The 24,319-nt window shown below is 34.9% G+C and overlaps 1 protein-coding gene across 1 annotated transcript in view; it reads left to right on the top strand.

Moving 5' to 3' along the window:
- Malrd1 (MAM and LDL receptor class A domain containing 1) overlaps positions 1-24,319 on the top strand; it is a 639,509-nt gene that overhangs the window by 402,445 nt on the left and 212,745 nt on the right. Inside the window, exon 28 of the mRNA XM_028764924.1 lies at positions 14,810-14,993. Within this exon, the coding sequence (XP_028620757.1) occupies positions 14,810-14,993 (184 nt within the window). The remainder of the gene's footprint in view (positions 1-14,809; positions 14,994-24,319) is intronic.

Genomic DNA, 24,319 nt, shown 5'->3' with positions numbered 1-24,319 from the left:
GGGGGAGAGAGAGAATAGATATGAATATCTATACATCTAAATAGGAAGCTGATCTGATTGGCAGAGATTGGGAGAAGGATGTGAGTTGTGGTAACGTGAAGTGGAAGATTGGTGCAGTAGAAGTAGCTCCTGAACACTGTATGCTTGTCTTGCTGCATATGGGGAATCTGTGTGTTTTTCTTGAATGATTAGAAATGGACAGGGAAGTAAGAGGTAAAACACCTCTAGCTCCATTCCTTTATAGCACAGATGGGTTTAGCATGGAGACCTGCGTAGTCCAGGAAATTGTAGAGTAAGGTGATTATAGGGTAACTATTTGCTCTTCTAGTCTCCACTAAGCCATAATCTATCAGCTCATTTGTCTCACTACTTTCTTAGATGCCAAAAACTTGTCTCAATCATAACAAATTAAGATGCATCTGTTATTGTTGGTTTGTGTTTTATTCATTTATTTTTTAATAACTTATTATTTAAATGTTTAAGATTTATGTTCTAAAATCCATTTCTTTTATAAGTATATTTTTTCTTTTATTGAATCTAGATTCTTTTCATGCAATATATCCTGATTATGGCTTTCCCTCCCACTATTCCTCCCAGTTCTTTGCCCCCTGCTAGTCTGGATCCATATCCTTTGTGTCTCATCTTAGAAAACAAATTGGGATCTATAAAATAATAATATAATAAAATACAGTGATACAAACCAAAAGCAAACAAATTGGAATAGGACAAAACAAACAGAAGAAAAAGAACAGTAGGCAAAGCACAATAAATATATATAGAGGAAGAAACATACACATTTGTATTATATATATATATATATATATATATATATATATATTCTTAATATATGTGCAAACATATGCACTACTATATATACAAAGGACCAGCAAAAGTAAACAAACAAACAAAAACCTTTGGCCCTCATTATTAGGAGACAAAGAACCTGAAATATGCCATTAAGTTCAAGTTGTATCGGCCATGTATTGCTGGGCAAGGGGCATACCCTTAAGAGCGCTTGTTTTTTCCCCAGTGAGACTTCCTTGGAGAAAACTAATTTTTCATTTGCAACTCATTACTCAAGATAACCTCTTTAATTTCTCATGATCTTAATAAATTTTATGTATAAGGATATATAAGTAGATCGTTCTTTTTAATCTATGTACCTGGCTTCATATTGGAAACTATAAACATTTGACTCCCAATCTCCACCTAGTTTGCAAGGTGAGTTTGAAAATTGTCATGTTCCTGATGAGGTAAATAAACTTCATGGTGTTTAAAATATGTCATATTTGTAGAATCATGTTTCACTTTACTTCTCTGACCTTAAAATACAGTCAATACTGATATAGTAAGCTGGAAAGTCAGGAAAAAGCTCAATTTGTCATTCTTATGCAACATCAGGGTAGGAAATACTTCATGCAGAATGCAGTAATGTCTCTAGGCCAGGTCCCATGATCAATCATGACACTTTCCCTCTGAGCCCACATGCATTGTTGGAGTTGTCAAGTCTTTGATAAATGGGGAGAAAGTCTGGTAACTCAAGACTATGGATAGAATCTTATTTTTATTTCAACATTTTCTCCTAAAATATCTAATTACCTTCTGCTTTCCAGTTGTTCACAGGCACACATGTATAAGTGTGAATGTATATGAAGTCTGTAGTCAACACATAGCTCCTGTGTCATGCTAGAATTTGCCTATTTTAATCACACAACCTTCTAACCAGTTTTACAGATCTATTATGTTATAGTCTAATAACTCCATAGTCAATATATGGGAAAACATATGAATTAATAAATTTAAAAATTATTCTTTCTTTCATGTGTTCTGATCACTGGAAAACATCTTGCCATTTGTTTCTAGTTTTTTGGATCTCATTGGTGTTGCCCAAGGCTTTAAAAGGGCAAACACAGTTCTTTTCTTGCATTAAGTCTTAATGAGCCTGGCTTTCATAATTTTTATATATGTAATAAATTGAAAGGGTAAACCAATCAAAACTTCATTTTCAACTCTTACTCTGGAATTTCAGCAGTTAAAATGTCCAGAAGACAAATGTAGAGTCAATATTATTACTACCTTTTAAAAAAGAGGTTTGTATTACTATTGGCCCAGCAGGACCTCAGCCAGTGGCCTAGTAAGTAGTTCTCCACTTCTATACAGGGATAACGGTGTGGTCTTTTCATTCAAACAAATATATATTCCATTTCTGTTCAATATTTAAGCTCTTTCTTGTGAGTTCTCTATCTCCAGTTTCCTATCTACTCAAACCTCCACTTCTTTATTTATAATTATTAATAGACTATTTCAGGGTTGTTATTAGTTTTACTCATGCTTTATCTGAAACCCTTGTCTGATTGTATCTATTCTTAGGTTAGGTTAGAATTAGGTAATACACTAAAGCAATATAAGTTTAACATATATATCATAGTTTATTCAGCATCCATATAGGATGTTTACTTTAGAGAGAAGAAGACATAGAGTGTGTACTGGAGGAACTCAGTCTAGTACAATACTTATGAGTGCCACATAGACCTGTATAGGTAAAAATAATTGGACAAAATATGAATGATTATATCCTGAACTATAGCCATCAGGAGCTAGTAAATACTTGACCATTTCTCCCGCATTGTCTGTGAACTCTAAGAATTATCAGTTCCAGGTGAACATACCCATATTGATGACAGCTGAGTCCCCCTGACAATGGTGACTGGGAAGCTTTATTGGACATATGTTCCTGACCCACCATTGCTTACCTAAACCCCTTAAGCTGCCTTGCCTCAAGTTTTCAGACCTTGAGGAACAGAAAATCAAAAAGAGATGTTACAATGACTTTTATATTCTTAAATGTGACCAGTTATTCGGGCTTAATCATGGACTGGTCTAGAAATCAATTCAATATTGGAAATAACAGTCTTCATTTGGAAGGCTGGTACTGGACATTTTCAGAGACATATTTGGTAGTTAGATGCAGTTCTCTATGATGTTATGTTAGTAAGAGATAAAGTTGGGGCAAGATCTGGATTTCAAACAGGTGCTAGCACATGTGTTAAGGCACTTTTAACTGTCAAGTTAAAATTACTTTTGTTTCTTCTACACTATTTTATGTAAGTTGCATTGATTGTACACATTCTAATTGTGTTCTAGGACTTAATTAATCAATATTTATTAAATTTCATTTCTATTCCATATTAACTAATGCATGAATTTATTCCCTTTATTGTTGTTTTACTATCTTTTCTACCTTACTCTTATATTTTAATTTTGTACTCCTGTATTTATCCTACCTATTTTATTATTAGGTAAAAGTAAACTGTTACTCATTTGGTTTGTTTATTGTCAAGAATGTATAAGATAATGCTTACTGTCATGTGCCCAGTGAATTACAAAGGCATGCCAAGTATCTACTGTTCTAAATACAAACAGCTTTGTGCATTTTATTCTGTTAAATAGCTTTGGTTTACAACTATTTTACACTGAGACTTTACTTTTGTACTTGGTGAAAGAGTTTTATACAGCAACAATGTATACAGTTGTTACTTTAGGAAGAGAAATTTCCAGAAGACTCAGTCTGATACTAAAACTCAGCTCCTATTTACTTGGGACTGCTGTCTTATGTGCACACATTTGCTGTGATTTCCTCTTTCATTATTCTCACCTCCTCTCCTGGAAGTCAAGTGAGCTGATTTATGTGCCATAACTTCATCATAAAGGGCTGTCTTTTTGTGTGCATTGACTGGTTATCAGCCTTCATAACTGACAGTGTGCCTAGGGACCAACACCATCATTCATATCTGACATCTTGCTTTTGACCTTGCTGTCTTTTCTGATTATTCTTCCTGTCTAACGCTTTCTAGGAATTTTTCATTCTCTTTTTTTCCCGTTGTTTTGCTACACTCAATCAAATGGCTTTTCTTTTTCTCCTTCAGAAACCAAATGTAGTGTGAAAGACAAGGGAATCAGTCATTGACCACTAAGTAGGAAATCATCTTGAAAGTCATAGATTGGGATTTTTATTGGGTTAGTGAGCCTTTTCTACAGAGCATAGCAAAGACCTTGCAAGGGTCATTCTGAAGGGCATTGTCAGAACAGGAGCTCCCTGGCATGTTCCAAATATCCATATATCCTTAATAGTCTCATGTATTACCTGAGTTATAGGAAATGTTCTAGGAAAGTTATCTCTATGCATACAACAACTCACTGTTTAAGAAAAAAACATGTAGTGACTTTTCAGTGTTTATTCGATATTAATTCAATTGAGCTATCTATTTTGAAACTATTAAAATTAGTAAGGATAACAATATTAAATAAGGTTAAATATGAAATCCAATAATTTTTTAGAGAATTTTTGATTCAAACTTTAGCCAGTGTTAACAATGACGTGCTAGTTCAGAAAGTTCGAATTAAGCTTTCAAGATTTCAAATGAAGCTATGTTTTAAATGTGAGAGACCCAGATGTGAAAAAGATGACAAAAACCATTGTCTTTTTTTTCATTTTTTTATTTTACTGAAAATAGTTTCTCTCTCTCTCTCTCTCTCTCTCTCTCTCTATATATATATATATATCCTTATTATAGTTTCTCCTTCTTCTATTCCTTGTTTCTCCCCAACTCACCTTCCTCCATATCCACTTTCAGTCTCTCATTAGAAAAGAACCAGCTTCTAAGAGATACCAACCAAATAAGACAGAATAAAATATGATAAGATAAAGCAAAACTATCCTACTGAAGTTTGACTCAGCAACTCAACAGAAGTGGAGGAGTCCCAAGCACAAGAATCATAGACCCATTTGTTCTCGAGGTCAAGAGTTCCATAAACATGCTAAGGTAATAAGTATAATCTATACAGAGAACCTGATGCAGAAATATGTTCTGCGCTTGGTTCTTCAGTCTCTGTGAACTTAGCTGTACCTTGCTTAGTTGGTTCAGAGGCCGTATTTTCCTGGTGTCCTCCACCGCCTGGCTCTTACTATCTTTCTGCTTCCTTTGCCAAGGAATTCCTTGATCCCTAAGGGGAGGAATTTGAGGGAGGCCTCCAATTTAGACTAGTTCCCTGAATAATGTCTGTTTGTGGGTCTCTGCCTCTGTTCCCATCTGCTGCCAGAGGAAGCCTCTCTGATGATTACTAGATAAAAGCATTGATATCTGAGTATAGCAGAATATCATTTGGAATCATTTTATTAATACTGGTTTTTAGACCAGTCGTGTTTGGTTTTACCCTATGTCTCTGGGCTATCTACTCTCTGGTTGTTTGTTACCCAATCAGTGTTAGGCATGAGTTCCCTCTCATGTAGTGGAAAAAGTCCTTGTCCTTGTGGAACATAAACCATCCTGGAGAAATTTTAGAAAATCCCGAATGATGGGAGCTTTAAAGATTAAAGCTAATGAGTACAACATGAGTGAATAGAACCCACTCTGAACATTCCAGAAAAGTTTCTAAAGGAGGTGACATTAAAAAAATAGAAAACCCACACTCAAAATGAACCCTGGGGCACCATTAAGCTGAGCAAGTAAGAAGTAGAGAGATGTAAGAGAAAGGCACAGAACAGTAGAATGACATTTGCACAATAAAGAGAGGCAGACCTGAGACTGGGGCATAGTGAGGAAGAGCCTGATGTGAGTAGTCTGTAATGTCACTTGAGGCCATGGTGAGGTACTGGCATATGCAGCCACTGAAGGCCAAGTCTGGGTCTACAACCCTGGAGTAGCAGGGGTATAGGGGTGTGGGGTGGAGGTCTGTGTCAATGTCAGTGGCTCATATTACTATCAAAGGCCATGTGGCAGTAATTGGTCTGGGCTGCCACCGCAGACCATGCTGATATCCAAGGACTATGCAGAGCTTCACCCACCCGTCCCATAAGCAGCTTGGGAGAGCTGGCCCTGAACATGTGAAAGCAGATGAGCTAGCTCTGCTCCTTTCTGGCTCTAGTGGCTAGATAAGCAGGCCCTGAACTTTGCTTGGGTAGCACAGTAAAGTTGGTCCTGGTGCAAAAGTGCAGGAGACCTGACTAGAGGGTGTAAGAGTGGGAAAGCTTGCCAGTTCCTTGCTAGCTGATGCACTCCAATGAGCTGGCTCTATCCTCACCTGTGCAGTGTTGGAGACCTGACCCAGGTAGTAGGGATGCAGGAGAGCTGGCCCTGTTAGCAAGAGTGGGAAAGCTGTCAGGCTGATCAACTCAGATACCACCCAGGCCCACATCCAGGGTTTTGAGTGGGCCCAGACCAACACTGGCCCCCATCTACTAACTGCTGAAGCTTGTCCTTCAGAACCAATGGTGCAGGATCTCTACCACTCAGGACAACAACAGGATATTCAACAGAAGTCCCTGTGGGGATCCAATACTGATAGTGTAGTAGAAGCTCAATGGCTGAACCAGACCAATGACTCATTCCAATGAAAATTTGCAAGAAAACTTATTTGGACAACAGCAGGACATGAGGCTTCGAAGGACTCATTTCCTTTACTAGTTTTTTCTTGGCTTTACTTAAGGGATTTATTCACTTCCTTCCATTGTTTGTATTTTCCTGAATTTCTTTAAAGGATTTATTTGTTTCATCTTAAGGACCTCTATTATCCATATATAATTGGTTTTAAGGTTGTTTTCTTGTCCTTCAGCTATGTTGTAATATTCCAGGGTTAGAATATTGTAGAAGGATGGCTAAGATCCAGTGATAGCATATTGTCCTGGTTATTGTTGATTGGGTTCCTATATTAGAGTCTAAGCATCGGGGTCTGGGATTAATATAGGTCTAGGAGGTGATTTGCTGATTTTGCTTATGCTGGATATGTGTCTTGTTTCTGGTTTATGTTTCTTTTTTGATCTTCTGATCTTTGTGATCTGCATTTCTGGTGACCAGTGTGACCTCTGGTCCATCAGGGCATACCTGTCAGAGTTGGGGCTGGTCGTCTGTATATCTAGGCGAGGCATTGGGCATAGCAAAGGGGTCTAAAGATATCTGTCATATTTGTATGATTGATTCTGGTCATAAAAATTGAATACAAAAGTGAAGAAGAAATCAACACCGTCTGGAAAAACACAAAGACTCAAATGAATGCATTGTGTGAGATCATTATGGTTTTTCTAGGTCATGTTAGGAATGCTCTTCTTACCCAGGCAGCAGTAGTGCACATGCTTAATCCCAGCACTTGGGAAGCAGAGAGCAAGTGGATTTCTTATTTTTGAGGCCAGGCTGATCTACAGAGTTCCAGGACAGCTGGAGTTACACAAAAAGAATGTTCTCCTTAATGCCAAAGGAAGATACTTTGAGAGATTTTTCTAGATATGCCATAATAAAAACACATTTATGCATGTATGAGGATATATTCATTATATTATACTTACATGAATGGAATAAAATATAAATATTTTCTTATACCACATGAGGTTATAATGCTATATATATAAATACTAATAACATCACATTTTGTTAAAATGAGCATGATCTCACAAAATGTTTTGGGTCAGAAAAAGACATTAGCGTCCCTACAATTGGATCTATCGGTGTTGTGTAATTTGTCTGTCTAATTTGGCTGCTGGGAATTAAACCTGGGTCCTCTGCAAAAGCAGTAAGTGCTTTTTTCTACTGAGCCATCCCTCCAGCCCAGTTCTCATCTTAAATGCTTTGAAGAATATTTTCTGTTTAAAAACATCTTACTCTAAATAGTAATCATTCTTTTCTATTTCTCTCTCTTTCTCTCCGTTTCCCTCTCGTGTGTATGTGTGTGCGCATGTGTGTTTGAAAAACTGAAATTTCATTCAAGTGCATAAAACACAGAACGATAATTAATAACTACAGAAATTGTAAGTCACTCTGGAGAAGAGCAGCCCAGTTAGCACAGTAAAGCACAAGCAGTAGTAACACTAGCAGCACACTCTCATTAGAACACAGGGCACAGTGGCAATTGCACTACAATATGTGTCCATCTCACTCATCTACACGGATCATTTAAAAAAAAATAAAACAAGGAAATAATCCATCTAGATATAATTCATATTATTATAAATGTTTATTAGAGAAGAACCCTAACTTTCAAAGATCTATATACAAATTATACATTTCTCAAAAGCATGAAACAAAAGCAAACTTACATCAAAATGTAACAGAGGAAATATTTAAGTAATATAAAAAAGTGCTCAGTAAACATGAGGAACAGTTAGAGACTGGTATATAAATTGAAATATATATGTGGGTGTGTGAATAAATAAATATATATATATACACATATATATGTATATATATATATATATACATACATATATATATTCCATTTGATATATGGTTACACAACAAACTTCCTTTTTATTACTAAATCAAGTTATTTACAGAATTTCCAAATATTAAAATATGAAAGTAATTTACATATAATGTTAAAAGGAGTAAATGTGAAAACAAACATGTCATATTAGAAAAAAATCACATGAAAATATGGTACTTCAATGGTCCATCTTGACACTTTTATTAGAACCAGGCACTATTGAAATATTTGCCAGATATTTTACATATATATATATATATATATATATGAATAAATTTCATTATTTTGTAAATATTTTCATTTATTTTAACTTATGTGTATACATTTATGTGTAAATACATAATTTATTTGTATTTTTGTTGGGAATAATATTTTCAGTGTCATTGTAATCTTTGTTCTTTTTTAATATTTTTTGGATTTTTTTTTTACTTAACTTTTATTTCGGTATTTATTTTACTTATTCACCTCACATCCCACTCACTGACCCACTCTTTGTCACCCCTTCTACAATCCTTCCCCATCCCTCCTCCCCTTCTCTTCTGAGTAGGTGCAGAGGAAAGTTCTATATTTTATAGATCTTTTCCATTTCTTAAGGAAGGGACCTGGGTGGGAGAGGGGACAGGGAGGGCAAAAGGGGAACATGATCAGGTATATTGGGGGGTGGAGGATGGAGGGAAGAACTGAGGGCCAGCATAATGAATGAAAATATGCAACCTCGGGGAGTGGGAGGTGGCAGAAATCTTTTAGAAAGAGACAAGGGAGGTGAGAGACTCTCAGGACTCAAAGAGAGAGATTTTAGATGAGATGCCCAACAGTGGGGAGAGGGAACTCGAAGATTCTACCTCCAGTAGGAAGATAGGACATCAAGTGAAGTGATGGGATTGTCATCCACCATCAAACACTCTGACACAGATTTGTTTCTGTATAAAAGAACTTCAGGGGCAAAAATGAAGTGACTGAGGAAAAGGTGGTCTAGTGACCTGCCCAAATTTGGATGCATCTCAAGGGGAGGCTCCAAGGCATGACACTATTACTGATGCTATGGTGTGCTTACAGACAGCTGCTAGCATGGCGGTGCTCTGAAAGGCCCAGCAAGAAGCTGACTGAGACAGATTCAGTGTTATATCCCACCATTGGACTGAAGTCAGAGACCCCTGTGGTTGAATTAGGGAAAGGCTAGAAGAAGCTGAGGAGGAGGATTACTCCATAGGAAGACCAGCAGTCCCAAGTAACCTAGATCCCTGAGATCCCTCAGAAACTGAGCCACCAACCAGGCAACATACATAAGCTTGTCTGAGGGCCCTGATACATAAACAACGGAGGCCTGACTGGTTTGGCCTCAGTGGGAGAAGAAGTACCCAACTGTCAAGACTTGAGGCCCCAGAGCGTGTAGAGGCCTGGCAAGGGGGCGAGGAACATCCTCTTGGAATTAGAGGGAGGAGGAAGAATGAGATAAGGAACTGTGGGAGGGGGATCTGGAGGGGAGCAATGACTGGATTGTAAAAAAAAATATAAAAGTAAAAAATTAATTTTAATCAATGATACTTTATTATAATTGAAGAGGAGTTTCGTGCTAGTAAAATGAGCTATGAAAGTTGAGTCATGTTATGTTCTATTCCTTCTCTGAGGAAGAAGAATCAGTTTTGGCTTCTATGAGGTGATGTGGTCCATGTATATATGAAGTGACTTTTATTTTTTAAAATCATTTAGGTTCAACATGATTCATGTACTGTGTCTAATCTTTTGGGTATCATTTACTTCCTTATATTTTTGCCATTATTATGCTTCCTTAAAAATGTTTAAAGTTTTCCAAGTTGATAAATTTTAAAAAGATTAAGTCAAAAAGAATTTATAGATATACCAGATATACAAAATGAGTTTTATTTAATTGGAGAATTTGAGATTATTCCCTCTGTGTTTATAATATTAAGTAGGGTAAAGGTCAGTAGTTCTAATAGTTACTACTTTCCTGTTTTTTTCATGTTTGATTTTATAGATCATAGCTACTAATTAGAATTACATAACTAGGTTCAGAATACATATTATTTAACATATATAAATAGGCAAAATATTAAAATTTGTTGAGTGACTTTTTTTGTTAGTTAGTCTAAATCTTATAAAGATTTAGACTAACTAATATAATTTCAGCAAAAGTACAGGAATTTCCTATATATCCCGAACTCACTTGTTATTAACACATAAAATCCAACTGGCTACACTCGTCATAATTAATAATTCAAGATTTTATATGAAAATTATTTGAAGATATACTTTCCCAATTTTCAGGTCAATTTTTAAAATACAGTTACACTTATGTCCCAAAACCTCCTGGTTTTTTACCAAAGCATCAACAGTTTCATCATTTGGGATGATGTTTGCAGTATTGAGAAATACTAGCCAAGTACTTTGTAGAATGTCAACCCACTGGCATTTATACTAGTGCTTCTCAGCAACCCACAGTTGAAGGGTGAGAATTTTAGTTCCATATCTTTCACACCAGAATATTTCTGTCAATTTTTAATAATTCTTTAGCATAATCAGTTTGTCTGTTTCCTACAATTTATTTATTCAATGTGTAGTTTGCTTATATCTGTTGGGCTTATTTATAATGGTTGTTACCACGCATTATAAAGCAGTAGTACATTATTTTGTTCCTTTTTTTTCACACTTTGGGGACTGGAACTCTTCTACTTTGTCTTTGTTGCCCTTTGACATATTCCTCATCATTAAGGGTCTTTATGTAATGACCTTCTCACTTTCTGGCATCCAGTCTCTGCTATTCCACTAATACACAAGATCCTTTTTTCTAAAAAAAAAATTAAGAATATACATATATATACACACACACACACACACACACACACACACACACACATATATGAGCACCAAGTATGATCTTTGATAATCCAATCTTCTTATTTATATGGCCTTAGTGGGTAGTGAGATAATATATACATGTTCATGTATATAGTAATATACATATATAGTTCTATGTTCAAAACTATATCTGTCAATAAGCATTTGTGCATGCCATTATCTCTTTAGATTGAACCAAAAGTAAACTCATAGTATCTCTAAATGTGGTCCATCATCACACAAATCATTCAGTTCTTTTCCAGTGTCCCATTTGTAATCTTTTATTCAAACAGCAAGAAATCATTCCCCTACCATTTTTTACTTAGTGTTTATAAAATTTTTGTATGTGTCTTCCTAATTTAAGCCATGCTTCTGTATGAACTTTATTAAATATTATATTTTCTTATACGTAATTACTTTCCTTTTTCTTACAAATGCATTTATTCATAGATTTACTAGGTCTGTGAGATTGTTATATACATCATTTATGCATTTAGACTGATTTTTCAGATTTTAATCCTTTAGGACTATTCAACCTAAGTGATAAACTAGGTTTATTTTTATACTTTAGAATTACCTGAGTTTAGATAGATATTCAATGTCTTATGATTACCAGTGCATTTAGTATTGTATAATGTATTTGTAGAAAAGTTTTCCTGTCATAGAAAGTACTCACTATAATTTAACTATACAGTTACCTTCCTATATTCCTAAGTCACTGGCTGTTGATATTAGGGCAGTTTTGGATTGTCTAGTAACTTGGCAGTTGCATTTGAGAGTATTTACAAGATAGAACAATGGTTCTTCAAATACTGTAAGTGTTCTGTGGGCCAGGGACACAGGTCATGGATAGGACATGTGTTTAAAATATTTGGGGTTCTGTGTTTAATTCATAACATCAACATATTATATGTAATATATATATATATATATATATATATATATATATATATATATATATTCACTGAATGTGTGATTGGCTATCCTCAATGTTGTGTTCCATAAAGAAATGATAAGTATGCTAGTATGCCAAAAGGACAGGACAAGAACTCTATGACAATTTTTCTCAGATTTTCTTTTCACTTAAGAGTGCCTTGAAGCAGGGGCTGTCCCTGAACCTGTTTCCTGATTCCCTGCGGATACCACACCTCTAAATTGATCACCTTGTCTGGCCCCAGTAGGAAAGGATGCACCTAGCCCCATTGTGACTTGATGTGCAGGGGTGGGAGTACTGCTGGTGGGGGTGAAGGCTTCCCCTTCTCTTTTGAGAAGAGGAAGGGAGAATGGGAAGAAGACTTGTGTGAGTAGGTACTGGGAAGAGAGGAAGGGCTGATATTTGAGTGGTAAATGAAATAAATAAATTTTTTAAAAAGAAAGAAAAAGGACCTGAAAGTCATAAGTCATTGGCATATGGAGAAATTTCTGTGCTGTATTCTATATTTATATTAGAATATATTAGAGTGATGTTCCATGATATCCCATTATGGAAAAGTTTACAACATAATTAACTTTCATTTTTTTAAACCACATACAAATCAAAGTGTCCAAGTCTTTCAGTCTTTTTACTTTTAATAGTAGCCTAGTTATAAGATTTAAGAAATGATTCATATTTTATTGATTAAGGAAATCAGATGGCATTCTTGATGTTATTTGTTGAAAACCCTTCTGAGGCTTAGCACATCTCAAGGAGGTTGTATGAGTTACATAAGTGGATACCTGGGAAATTTATAAATAAAGACAGGCTTTTATCACTATCCTTGCCTCTGATATTCTTAAGTGTCAGACAGATTTCCTCAGTTTCATCTTTAATTTAATTTATCATCCCTTTGATTCCCAATCACTTCAACATCATTGAGAGTCAAAGACTAACCTTGAAAAGAACTTCATCTTCAGAGAGATGAAATTCCCAATGGAATTCACATGTGAATTTCCATCCCATTTAATGAAGATATTTCACAAGTCTCTATGGATAAATATACGTTGTTTAGGAAATTATGTCAATAGTGTTATCTATAAATTAGTAGTTATGTTGAAAAATTAATTTTACATAAATTGATTCATAGTTCTACCTTCTGTTGTTGCCTCTAATACAGAGAGAGAACAATTGGACCAAGTATCATTTAGCCTCTATCGAATGAAGCATTGAGTGTACACATTAATTCTCCACAGAGAGAGATGATAAATGTCTAACTCCTTTGGCTCCTTTCTTCAGATATTTCTTTTTGTAAATTTCACTATATCCTTAAAATACAAGTAAATTATATATTTCACAGCTGTGCATTATAAATTCATATGAGCATCTTGCCTGATTTTCTAGGTGCCATTCTATTAAATATATGTCTGTTCCATTATTTAAAACTACCTTCTAAGAACAGATTCTTTTATTCAGGAAGAATAATGAAACAGCAGCCAGGAGTACTGATTATTTGGATGCTAACCATAAATGTTTTGTGATATTAATGTTTTCTTCCTTTGGTAAATATCTATTATCATGATCTATTAATCATCCTGTCCCTGATTCTCTGCTGCTGTTGTGATAAAATAGCCTGGAAAAACAAGCGACTTAGAAAGGAAAAAGTGTATCCTTGTTTACACTTCAAGAGTACAGTTCTTGAAGAGAAAGTTTAGTAGACATGGAACATAAAGCAGCTCCTCGTGCTTATGATGAAATGCAAAATGCTCTGAATTCATGAAGCTCTCTGTCTTCATTGTCACATTATAAGATGCAAACAAGGGACAGTGGCGGGTCTCTCCATCTCAATTAAAACAGTCAAGGTAACTCCCCATAGGCATACCAGGAAGCTGATATCCTTTTGATTCCATGCAATTCTTAGGAAGAGCTAGAACCCAAACACTACAGAGCACTATGCATACACAAAGTCCTCTGATTCTCAGCTGGGTTATTAGTTTAAGGTAGATGTCACTTTTATTTGGCCATTAGGGTTATTATATATGTCATGGCACATAACAACTCTAGAAGCATTCATATATCAGTATGTTATACTCCTTGTTGATAATACTACCTTATTTTGAGGAAATATTCGCATGTGTATTTTAAACTAATGTTTGATTTTAAAACTCATATCCTGAAACTGGTATAGCTGGTTCCCAAATAGTTATAGTTTTGAAAATAAAAATATTGTGATTATGTAATAATAGAACATTTAAAATCTAACTGACTTGGGCAAGTATTACTTTCCTTTCATGTTCAACTTACTGCAGAGAAATACCTGATTGTTCTGCCTCTCTTTCTCTGTATTAGTGAACTAAGCACTTAGGAGGAATGTACAACTGGAATAATTAGGTACAATGCTTTAAAAGTAGGGAAGAGGCATCAAGAATTATAAACTCAGTAATTCTATAGTTTCTTTCAGATTGTAGTCAATTTTCAGAATCTTGTGTATATGCAATGATGGATGGATTTGTCTAATAAGGACATCATAATGTGACCACCTCTGAAAGTATTAAAAATATTTTCATTGCTTATCCCATCAGTACTGCTTTGAGAAAAGGTGTGAATGGGTCAGTATGTCTGTACTAGTGAAATAAATTACAGTATGGGTGTTATCAGGGTTCCATTGTTTTTCTTTTCATTTTTAAATGGAATTTTACTTGCCCAACAGCTTGTGTGCCATGTGTTTTTGCTTCCTATTATTTAGGGCTTTGGTTATCTCACTAATGTCAGCCTCTTTCACTTCAGACAGACAAAGGACTTTCAGAAGTATGGCAGCAAAGCGAGCCAGAGCCTGATAATCACTGGCGAAAAGCCACTATCCTATTGGGAAAATTGAGGAATTTTGAGGTCATATTTCAAGGCATCAGAACAAAGGATCTAGGAGGCGGAGCCGCAATTGATGATATTGAATTCACGAACTGCACAACTGGTGAGTCTCTGTGAAGACTTCCTGTCTGGAAAGACACTTATAGTGTGCCCATTGTCATCCCTGTTATATGTTTATAAAATGTCCTCTGTCCATGTGTTTTGTCTGTATATATGAAAACATTGAAAAGTATAGTTTAATAACTGTAAACCTTAAATTATCTATCAAGAGGTAATATCTGTCCATATTCTATCTGGGTTAGTGTAACAGCATGTCTCACAAATTTTGTATCTAAGAAAGTGTAGCTTACTGTTCTAGATGCCAGAAACCCCAAACCAACATGCCAGCTCATTCAGTGTTTCGAGATAGAACCTTTCCTCTGGCTCACATGGCTAAAGGAAAAATGTACTCTCTAAGGCCTATGCTTGTTCCCTGTTGTCAACTCTATCTACATGACCCACTGCCATCTTCTAAAGGGCCTACCTTCTAATAAGATCATTGGAAGTTAGTATATCAACAGAGAATTTGAACTGGATTTAAATAGTTTAAAAGTTACAATACTTCCTCATTACTCAATTGCAAAAGTAGGTGCACTGCCATACTTTTCCTCTTCTACCATGCAGAAACTTTCTCTTTTAAATTTATTTTCAACAGTATATAAAATGTCAAGTCTAAGATTTGCATGCACATCTTTAGCATAAATTAACAAAAAATAAGTCAATAAGATTGAAAGTGGATCCTAATACATTCATGAGAAATAAATTTAAGTCCATATCAAGCATAACTTGAACTGGAAACTATCCTTGAGAGATTTTAAACTGCTGTTCCAACATTAGAACTGCCTTCAGATAACAATGTGAAAGACTCCTGCGATCCTTTCTAACATGTGTGAAGTCTAGCTCCAGATTTTCCTTATAGAACTACCTAGTAAATGTCAAAAATAATTATAAATAAGTGTGTACAGTTTCAGCTTGCAAAATTCTTTTAGAGGATTTCTTTGGTTTGAGGTCAAAAATAGTCCTGTGTGATACATCCTGCCAGCTAAAGACACTCCTGTGAGTTTCTGTGCAGACCCAGCTGTCAGCAAGGCTCTGGGGAAAAGTAACTAAACCTATGTGTGAATTAATTTTAATCTGGCTCTCATTAAAATATCATTTCATCAAGGGAGTTCAATTTGCACTTGGGCACAGGTGATGTTAAGTTACCTGCCCATTTTATTAGTACTCTGCTTCAAAGTACTCTGGTTCATTGTAAACAAACCTCTTAATACCCCTGCCCATTATTCCAGGAAAGGCAGATGCATCTCAGTTGCCTGACATAGCTATATAAACTGAGGCTTCTCTCTTATGACCTTGGGAGCACATAGCTCTGGGTACCTAAGACAAGCCTGATAGGACTTGGAGATATTTAGGAGCTGATTGTTCAAAAAATAAAAGCATAGTTTTGCACCAAAATAAAGAGAAGAGACTCTTCACTGTCCTTCATTAAGTAATTTATGAGTAAATTTCTTAGTAATCCATGTGTTAGGGATCAAATTCTTTCTTTAAAAAAGCCAGAATAATGGTTCTATTATGTAGTTTGTTCAGGCATGCACCATGAAGCATGTATCTTTTTGGATAAGTTAATATAGAAGCAAAAAAACTTATTTATAGCAAAAGACAAGATTAATATTCTCATTTATATTCCAGGTTCTTCTAAAAGGGCTCATAAACAAATCTCATAGAATTCAGCATTCATTCCATAGTATAAGGAAGAAGGAAGAGAATATATACTGAAAAGGAAAGAAATGTCCATCTTTATAGCCTTAAAAGTTCTTAACTGACAAGGATACTTCATGCTAACCAATTACAATTTAGGAGCATTTGAAACCAGTTCTGCAGCAAGATCTTGGGTACTTGCTGATTCTCTGGTTTTTGTTTTGTTCATTTGTTTGCTTGCTTTTTTGTTTTTGTTTGTTTGTTTTTTGTTTTTGCTTTGCTTAAGACAAATGCTATCATCTCTTTTGCCTTATTTTTCTGGCATAGAATATAGCAATGATGATGTTTCTATTTCATACTGTGCATTGGAGGAATCGATTATTGATTCTAAATGAAGCATATAAAGCATATTTGGTGTTTTAATACTTGTTAGCTTAAAAAGCATATTACAAACAACAGCAAAGGCTAAAAGAATTGTTTTAGTAGTGAAAAATTCTCTACCAACACTTGAAGTTTGATTCTACTCCAACTCAAACTCCCATTTCCACATGCTTAGTAAACATCCATCGATTAGTGAAGCTGAAGAAAATTCTGTGATGATGGTTATCGCCTCAGAGTGGGGATTAATGGGTGTTCCTTAATGTTAGGGTATGTGGGGTTTTTATTTTCACATTTCGTTGCACCATTCTTGATTCTCACCCCCCACTTTTCATTCCCATGTGTTACTTCTGGATATATTATTTCCAGGACCTCTCTGTAAATGACCTCCAAGACACCAATAAACCCAGGTTCCTAGGGTAAAAATCCAATAGGCCTAGCAATCATTCCTTTTCTTCTGAAAACTCTAAAAATCCGATTGAGTTATTACTGGATTCCAGTTTAGGAAAAAGAAAAGTGGATATTTAGTGGATTGAATATATTTCTACAAGTCAATAAAATCTACTAAGTAGAACAAATTTACTATATTTCTCTATAAGTTCAGACTGGCCATCCATATCATTTCTATCAAATAATTCTAACTATGAAAGGCTGAAATGATTTGAGGAAAAATGCAAAAATTTAGCACCAATTTTAAATTTCTCATACGTTGTCTTCATACCTCATCTGAAGAAGAGTTTTTTTGTTGTTGTTATTGTTGTTATAGATGGTCTCACATCTTTCATTTTTCCTCTCAAAGCCTATAATGAAGACTCCTGACTATTTCTTGAAAACATAATTCATCTGAACTGAAAACAGGTGGCATGATTATCATGATTTCAGCCCCTCATCTCCCGTGATTAAAAGTGAAATCAGGAGATCATAAAGCAGTGATTGCTGTGTATAAGGTTCACAAACAAATAAATCTATACACAGAAACCTGTAGAGTTTGATGTCAAAAATATAACCTCTTCACTTAGTTTAAGTAGTAAATTCTGGTTTTCTGCTCAACTTGTAAGGGTTACATCATTTTCAAATATGTACTAAGGCTGAGGAAAGTGATGCCAAGTAGAAAAAGTAAATATCACACTTTATTAAAATAGCTAGAAAAGACTATTACTTAAAATAATGAAAAGATAGGGAGTGTGTGGCTGTTTATAATATAAGTGTAATCAAAGTGAGATTTATAAGTGAAAGGTGGATTGGCTGAAGAACAGATGAAAGTCTATCTGTGGGGACTGTTTGTGCAAATTAGTATGAAAACTAAGAATATAAATATATGTGTATGTATTCCTGGTTTTCAAAGATTTTCATTCTGATGGCAGATTAAAGTACTTAATATAATACCTGCTGTTGTACCATTCAGTGGTGATCAATGTTATAAATGACATGAAATGGAAAGTGGTAGAGAATTAATATTCTGATACGAGTACTGAGAAATCAACTTGAGAGTCACAGTGGGTCAAGTATAATAAAAGAAGAAGTCACAGTGATGATATCTACAGAAAGAAGCAGCCTGGCCTGCAAATTTATTAAGATTAAGGGAGCAGAGTCAGTTTATAGAAATAATTATGGGTTCATGGTATATAGAATTTTGTCATTTAAAGAATCAGTAATGCTTTCTATCAATAAAGGGACTCTCCCATCAAGGGGACTAAGTGAGTAAATGGTAGACTGAGATTTTTTAAGTGTAAATTTGACTCTGTAGAAAATTGAACAAATCCCATAAACTTTGTCTTCATTTACTCTTGAAAATAAAAATAGGATTTACTCTATAGGATAGATATGAAGATATAATAAATCAATGCATAACATATGCATTCAATAGTAATATGCATTCAACATTAATGTCAACTACTCCACCAATGTTAAATGATTGGCAATATTACTATTATAATAATCACAATATTTAAACGAATCCCCACAAATTCTGAACATAAGGTTACATAGAAATTACTGTGTATATCAGCCAGATTGGTTGTCCCTCTAACACCTAGTGGTAGCTGGCTACTCCTAAAAATCACATTTATTACTTAGAGGAAAAAAACAGGAGATGATTTCTCTGGTAGCTAGTGTGAAGTTATTACCAAATTTTCTTAGTGTAGTGAAACAGAAGGTCAGTTATGCGATGAATTTGAAGAAAAGAATGTATTACAACATAAGGTGATAGGAGCAAAGCCTAGCGTTTATGGGAAACTGGGCTAACAAGGCCAGGGAAAAGCTATCCAGCAGTGACAGTATCATTCCAACTACATGATGTTCACCAATTGTTCCATAGCTGACAGTCCTGGAGATGGAGCTGACCTCTGATTTCATTCTCTTGAGAAATAGGGACACCTTTGGCAACAGTATACCAGGATACTTGAGAAACAAGAGATGGAGCCTGGACTGCTCCAGACTTTCTCTCTTACTTTAGCATGATGCTTTCTGAGCATTTTCTTTAGTTATTACCAGAGCTGGCTGCAAGGAAGTGGGGAGAATAGGCATGTACTATAACCACCAAGAATTCTCTCTTACAGAAACTTGGAGAAAGACTTCAAAAACTCTCAAAGAGAAATGTGGTATCAGACATATCAATGTTCCCAGCAGAGGCATGATTTGTAATATTAGTTTCTTTCAAAGAAAGAAACATTAGTTGTCTTATTAGTTGTCAATATTAGTTGTCTTTCAAAGTAATACAAATCTAAATTTATTTTCTGTTAATATTTAGGTAATTCTTATTGTTAGAGTTGCTCTATCTTTGAAAAAAGAAAAATTTCTAGTAAGGATGGATGCCAAAATTTAACCCAAGCAAAATTCAGGTCAGAGTTTGTTCTTGCTATTGGTGATAATAGGATAGATGTTCTTGAGATAGGGTTTTGATATGTAACACAAGCTAGTCTTTAACCTACTACTACTGAATAATAAACACCATGTTGTTTTAACTTATTGCTGTGTGTTACAGAGACAGGATGTTTTTCAGTAAATATTTCAACCATGTCTCTTCTTTAGTTAGAGAAAGTCATGTGAATAATATCTTACCAGCGGCTGCAAATTGCTATAGATTAATTTTACTCAAATTGTTTTATTTCAAATGCAGCTATTTTTCTAGATGTTGCCTTTGTATTAGAGAAGACCTCATCTCACATTCAAGATCCATGGTCACTAGTGTCCCTCAGTTTACAGATCCTCCTTAGTCAGTTTGTTTGGATATAAAGAGATGAGTGAATAACCCTGATTTTCAAAACATATGGGTTATGTTTAAGTAAAATATAACTTGACCAATCCTATAGAAATTTAATGTAATTTCTTGAGTAATATAGGAAGATAATATTTATAATTATAAAGTCATTACATACATAGAATTGTGTTCAATAATGAGCTAGTCAGTATTATGATCTGGGTGTATAAATACATTACTGCTGATAAAGTGCTATTCTAAGGATTGTTGTTGCTTAATTAATGAATAAAGAAATCACATATGAGTAATTAACCCTTTATAGGTATATTCAGTGTAGAGATGTCAGCGCAGAGTAACGTAGTTTTAGAATAGAGCTGTCTGTGTTAAGAAAAGTTTAAGCATCCCCGGTTCTACACAATGAGGAAAGATTCAGGATGCACACAGATGATACTAATAATGTTCTGAGCTAAGAGACTGAGCTAGCCCTGGTGACATTATTGGCAGTTGTGCCATCCTCTGCTTTTCCAGCTGGATTTGGAAACAAAGGTCGAACATCATCATTGTTCATCTTTACACTTAGAGCCGTACTTTTTACTTCATCTAAGATAAAAATAATTATTAAGTCTGGCCCAGATCCATATTGTAAACAGAAGACTATAAGACTGAGTTCAGTATATCTTTGATCAGCTATTTTAAATTAAAACAATATCAAGGCCATGGATAGGTCTAATTAGTTTAATATTGTTTTCAAGTAAACCATTTGTAGCATACTGAGAAAATATCAGATATTGCTTTATTTTTCAACTGAGAAAAATTAGCATTTTAATGTCAAAAGGTCTATGATTGAAGATATGGTTTATGAATATCACAAACATAAATGGAATATTATAATTAATGTTATTATATTTGATGATAATCAAAGTCCAATGATAATACTTAGTTATTTGTGAGATTAAGAAAAAATAATTACTTGAGAAGATACTTTAGTAAGGCTTAAATAGTCCTTGAAATAGCCCTAGGTTCAAATGAAGGCCCTGTAAATCTGAATGCTAACATTATCTTCAGCTCATATAATTTCTAATTAGAAACTGTTCCAATTCTAATGAACTTCTCCACACATTACTGGATCAGCATGGCCATTACATAGACAATACCATCTTTCATATTTCTGGATTATATTTTATTCAAAATATTATTTTTTCAGTAGAATTTTCACTTCATACTTACACATTTTTAAATTTCTCATTATTTGATTGGAAGATGTCCTCTTCAGACCTGAAGTATTTGTATCAATGCTTAAAACATAGAAGAAATATAAACTTAGGGTGTACTTCAAAACTAAAGATTACGTCATTATACCACATATAATGAAGCAAGTTACAATGAAATTTCTTTGTATTTATGCATATACTTAGATTAAGTCAGATCTAGAATTCACATTTTTTTTTGGCTATTCCATGGTATGGGATGTGTGTGTATGTGTGCGTTTGTGTGTGTATATGTATATATGCATGTACATGTATATGTATACATACATATGTATAGATACATACACACACACACACACATATATTTTTTTTCAAAGTTTTTACAATGTATATATTGCTTTGTAAGAACTTAGTCATGTGGTTACAGGGCTTCGTGCTTACTGCTGTGCCTTAGAGCTACTCATGTTATAGTGAGAGTGAGCAATGCTCAAACCAATACAAACTCTCAGCTTTTTTATACTGACCCAGTTCCATGAATGGTTTGTGGATACGAGCTTCTTTATTTTATAAAACATGAGCTGTATAGATATCATTGGAGTTAACAAAGGAAACTATTAATACTATATATTGAAGAAGAAATGGGTGCCGAGGGCCAACTAACTGTAGTGCATGTGTGATCTGATTTATGGAGGTTGAATATACAACAGTGTCTCAAAGGGTTTTAACCAAATGAATCACACAAATTGCCTGATGAATTGCCTCAGAGGAGCTGGAGAATGAAGTGTTTTAGATTGTTGATTAAAGGGTCAGAAAGAAGCTCATGGGAAAAATAAGAAACTAAATGTGGTTTATATTTCTTTCCGCTACCATAATCTAAGGTTTGAAGTCTTTCTGCATTCTCATGATAATTGCTGGGAATCTTGATTTTAATGAGGTCTTCTCTAATTGCCAATAACTTCAAGGATGAGGATAGTTTAAGGACACAGAAAATCTCAGAAAACCCAAGAACATGAATGCAGACCTGCATCAGGATGATATTAAAATCAGAGACCAAAACATGAGACTGAATTAAACTGGCCTTTATGTGCATCGTGTCTCTTTGAGCCACAACATTCTGTCCATATGTTGTGTGTCCATTTTCTGAAAACAAATGTGTTTGCTTTTTACTATTTGAATATAGAAGGGATGACTGAATTGAACTGTCAAATGTTGGACACATGGCTTCTGAGATGCTTCCCTCATAGATATAAAATCTGATGGACCTATCTTGGATCCAAGACACCTTCACTCTAGTTAACTGACAGTGAACATGCCTGCTGGAACTCTACTCTGTTAATGACAGAGAACAGTGTGTGGAAGATTCTTCTGTTTTGTTTCAGTATTCAGATGCTTTCTTTGAGGTATTTTTCAAATATAAACTTACTCACTCAAACTCCAAACCCTCACCCACCTCCTTTGTAATGTTTGTAGATACAGGATGCTACCTGTCTGCCCTGCTCAACCCAGGTATCAACATCAGGAATGACCACTATGCCATAGAGCTTATTCACACCATCCAAATGAGTAATCATAAGTCTATTTCTTATAGAAACCACTATAACTGCTATTTCCCATAGCCCCTCATCTACTAATATTTTTTTCTTATCAAATCCTAAGATTTCCCTGTGTAGCTAGCTGCTCATGGCTTTATTGCTCACCTTCTATTGGGATCAGTTGAGAACTTTCAATCTTCTTCAATGGGACTCATTCCTTCATCTGTTGGCTTCACTGAATCTAACAATACTGGTGTTAAAAAACAAACCAAATAAGCTCACTGAAATGTTTTCTTAAGATGTTGCATCAAGCATTCAAATAAATATTGTTGCAGTGTGTTCTATAAATAAGTAGTGAAAGTTGTTTTCCAGATATTGATTATTCTAGTAGCTGCTTAGTCTAACATTTATCTAAAAAATGAATGAAAGGAACTAAAAATAGTGGAGTGGGAATAGGGTGTTGACATGAACACAAAATGTGGTGGGAGAGTTGATAAATATGAGTACCTGCATAGCTCAATCATATGGTTCCTCTCTACTTTCTTGCAGTAAAGTGCGGAAGAATCAATAAAGTGTGTCCCATCTGCTTCTGAAAATGCTTTGTTAAAGCTGTTACACACCAATTACACTTACACCTAATGATCCAAAGTTTATTTGCATGGCCAAACCACAAGTAAACATGTGTATTCAAAAACACTTTTTGTTACTAGGGAAGAGAAAATACATATTCCATTAAACACCAACTAGCCTACCACAACTTTCTAGGAGGCAATTTGTGAAGTCAAAGATGTAAGTAATTTGACAGCTTCATGTATTCAGCCATCTTGGGTTACCCACTAGAGTTTGGTTCCTGAGACCCCCAAGAATACCAAAATCTATGTATGTTCATGTCCTTCATTCAAGATGACACACTTTATACACACTATTTTTTAAGAAATGATGACAAGACAGGAAATCCTGTACAGATTCAGACAGATATGGCTATTTCCCAAGACTGAATTTGTGGAAGTATAGCATGCAGGGATAGAGGACCAAGTGTGTTGTCTAAGAAAACAAATAGCCAATCTGCTCTGTTTTTGTAGACTGTCTACGGAGGTTGCTTACTGCTTGCTTCTTCATAGACTTTATGTCTGCACCTCCAAACACTGACACCTTTCTTATAATTCTGCCACTTCCAGCAAGCCTCTTTTTTTGACTATTTATTTATTTATTTTAAATCAAATTGTAATTTTTACTTATTCACACAAGGGTTATAAACACAAAAAGTCAGGACGTGGGGAAGGGGATGACACCGTAGTGTGGGTGTTCATGGGGAGTAGAGATATCTTTCAGAACAGGTTATCGGCTGGGTGAAGGTTCAGGGGACAGGTCACTA

This window comes from Grammomys surdaster, unplaced genomic scaffold, assembly GCF_004785775.1.
Source record: "Grammomys surdaster isolate TR1022 unplaced genomic scaffold, NIH_TR_1.0 146, whole genome shotgun sequence".
NCBI classification, from domain to species: Eukaryota; Metazoa; Chordata; class Mammalia; order Rodentia; family Muridae; genus Grammomys; species Grammomys surdaster.
Note: the sequence above shows the minus strand (reverse complement) of the source record. Positions and strands in the feature narration are given on the sequence as shown.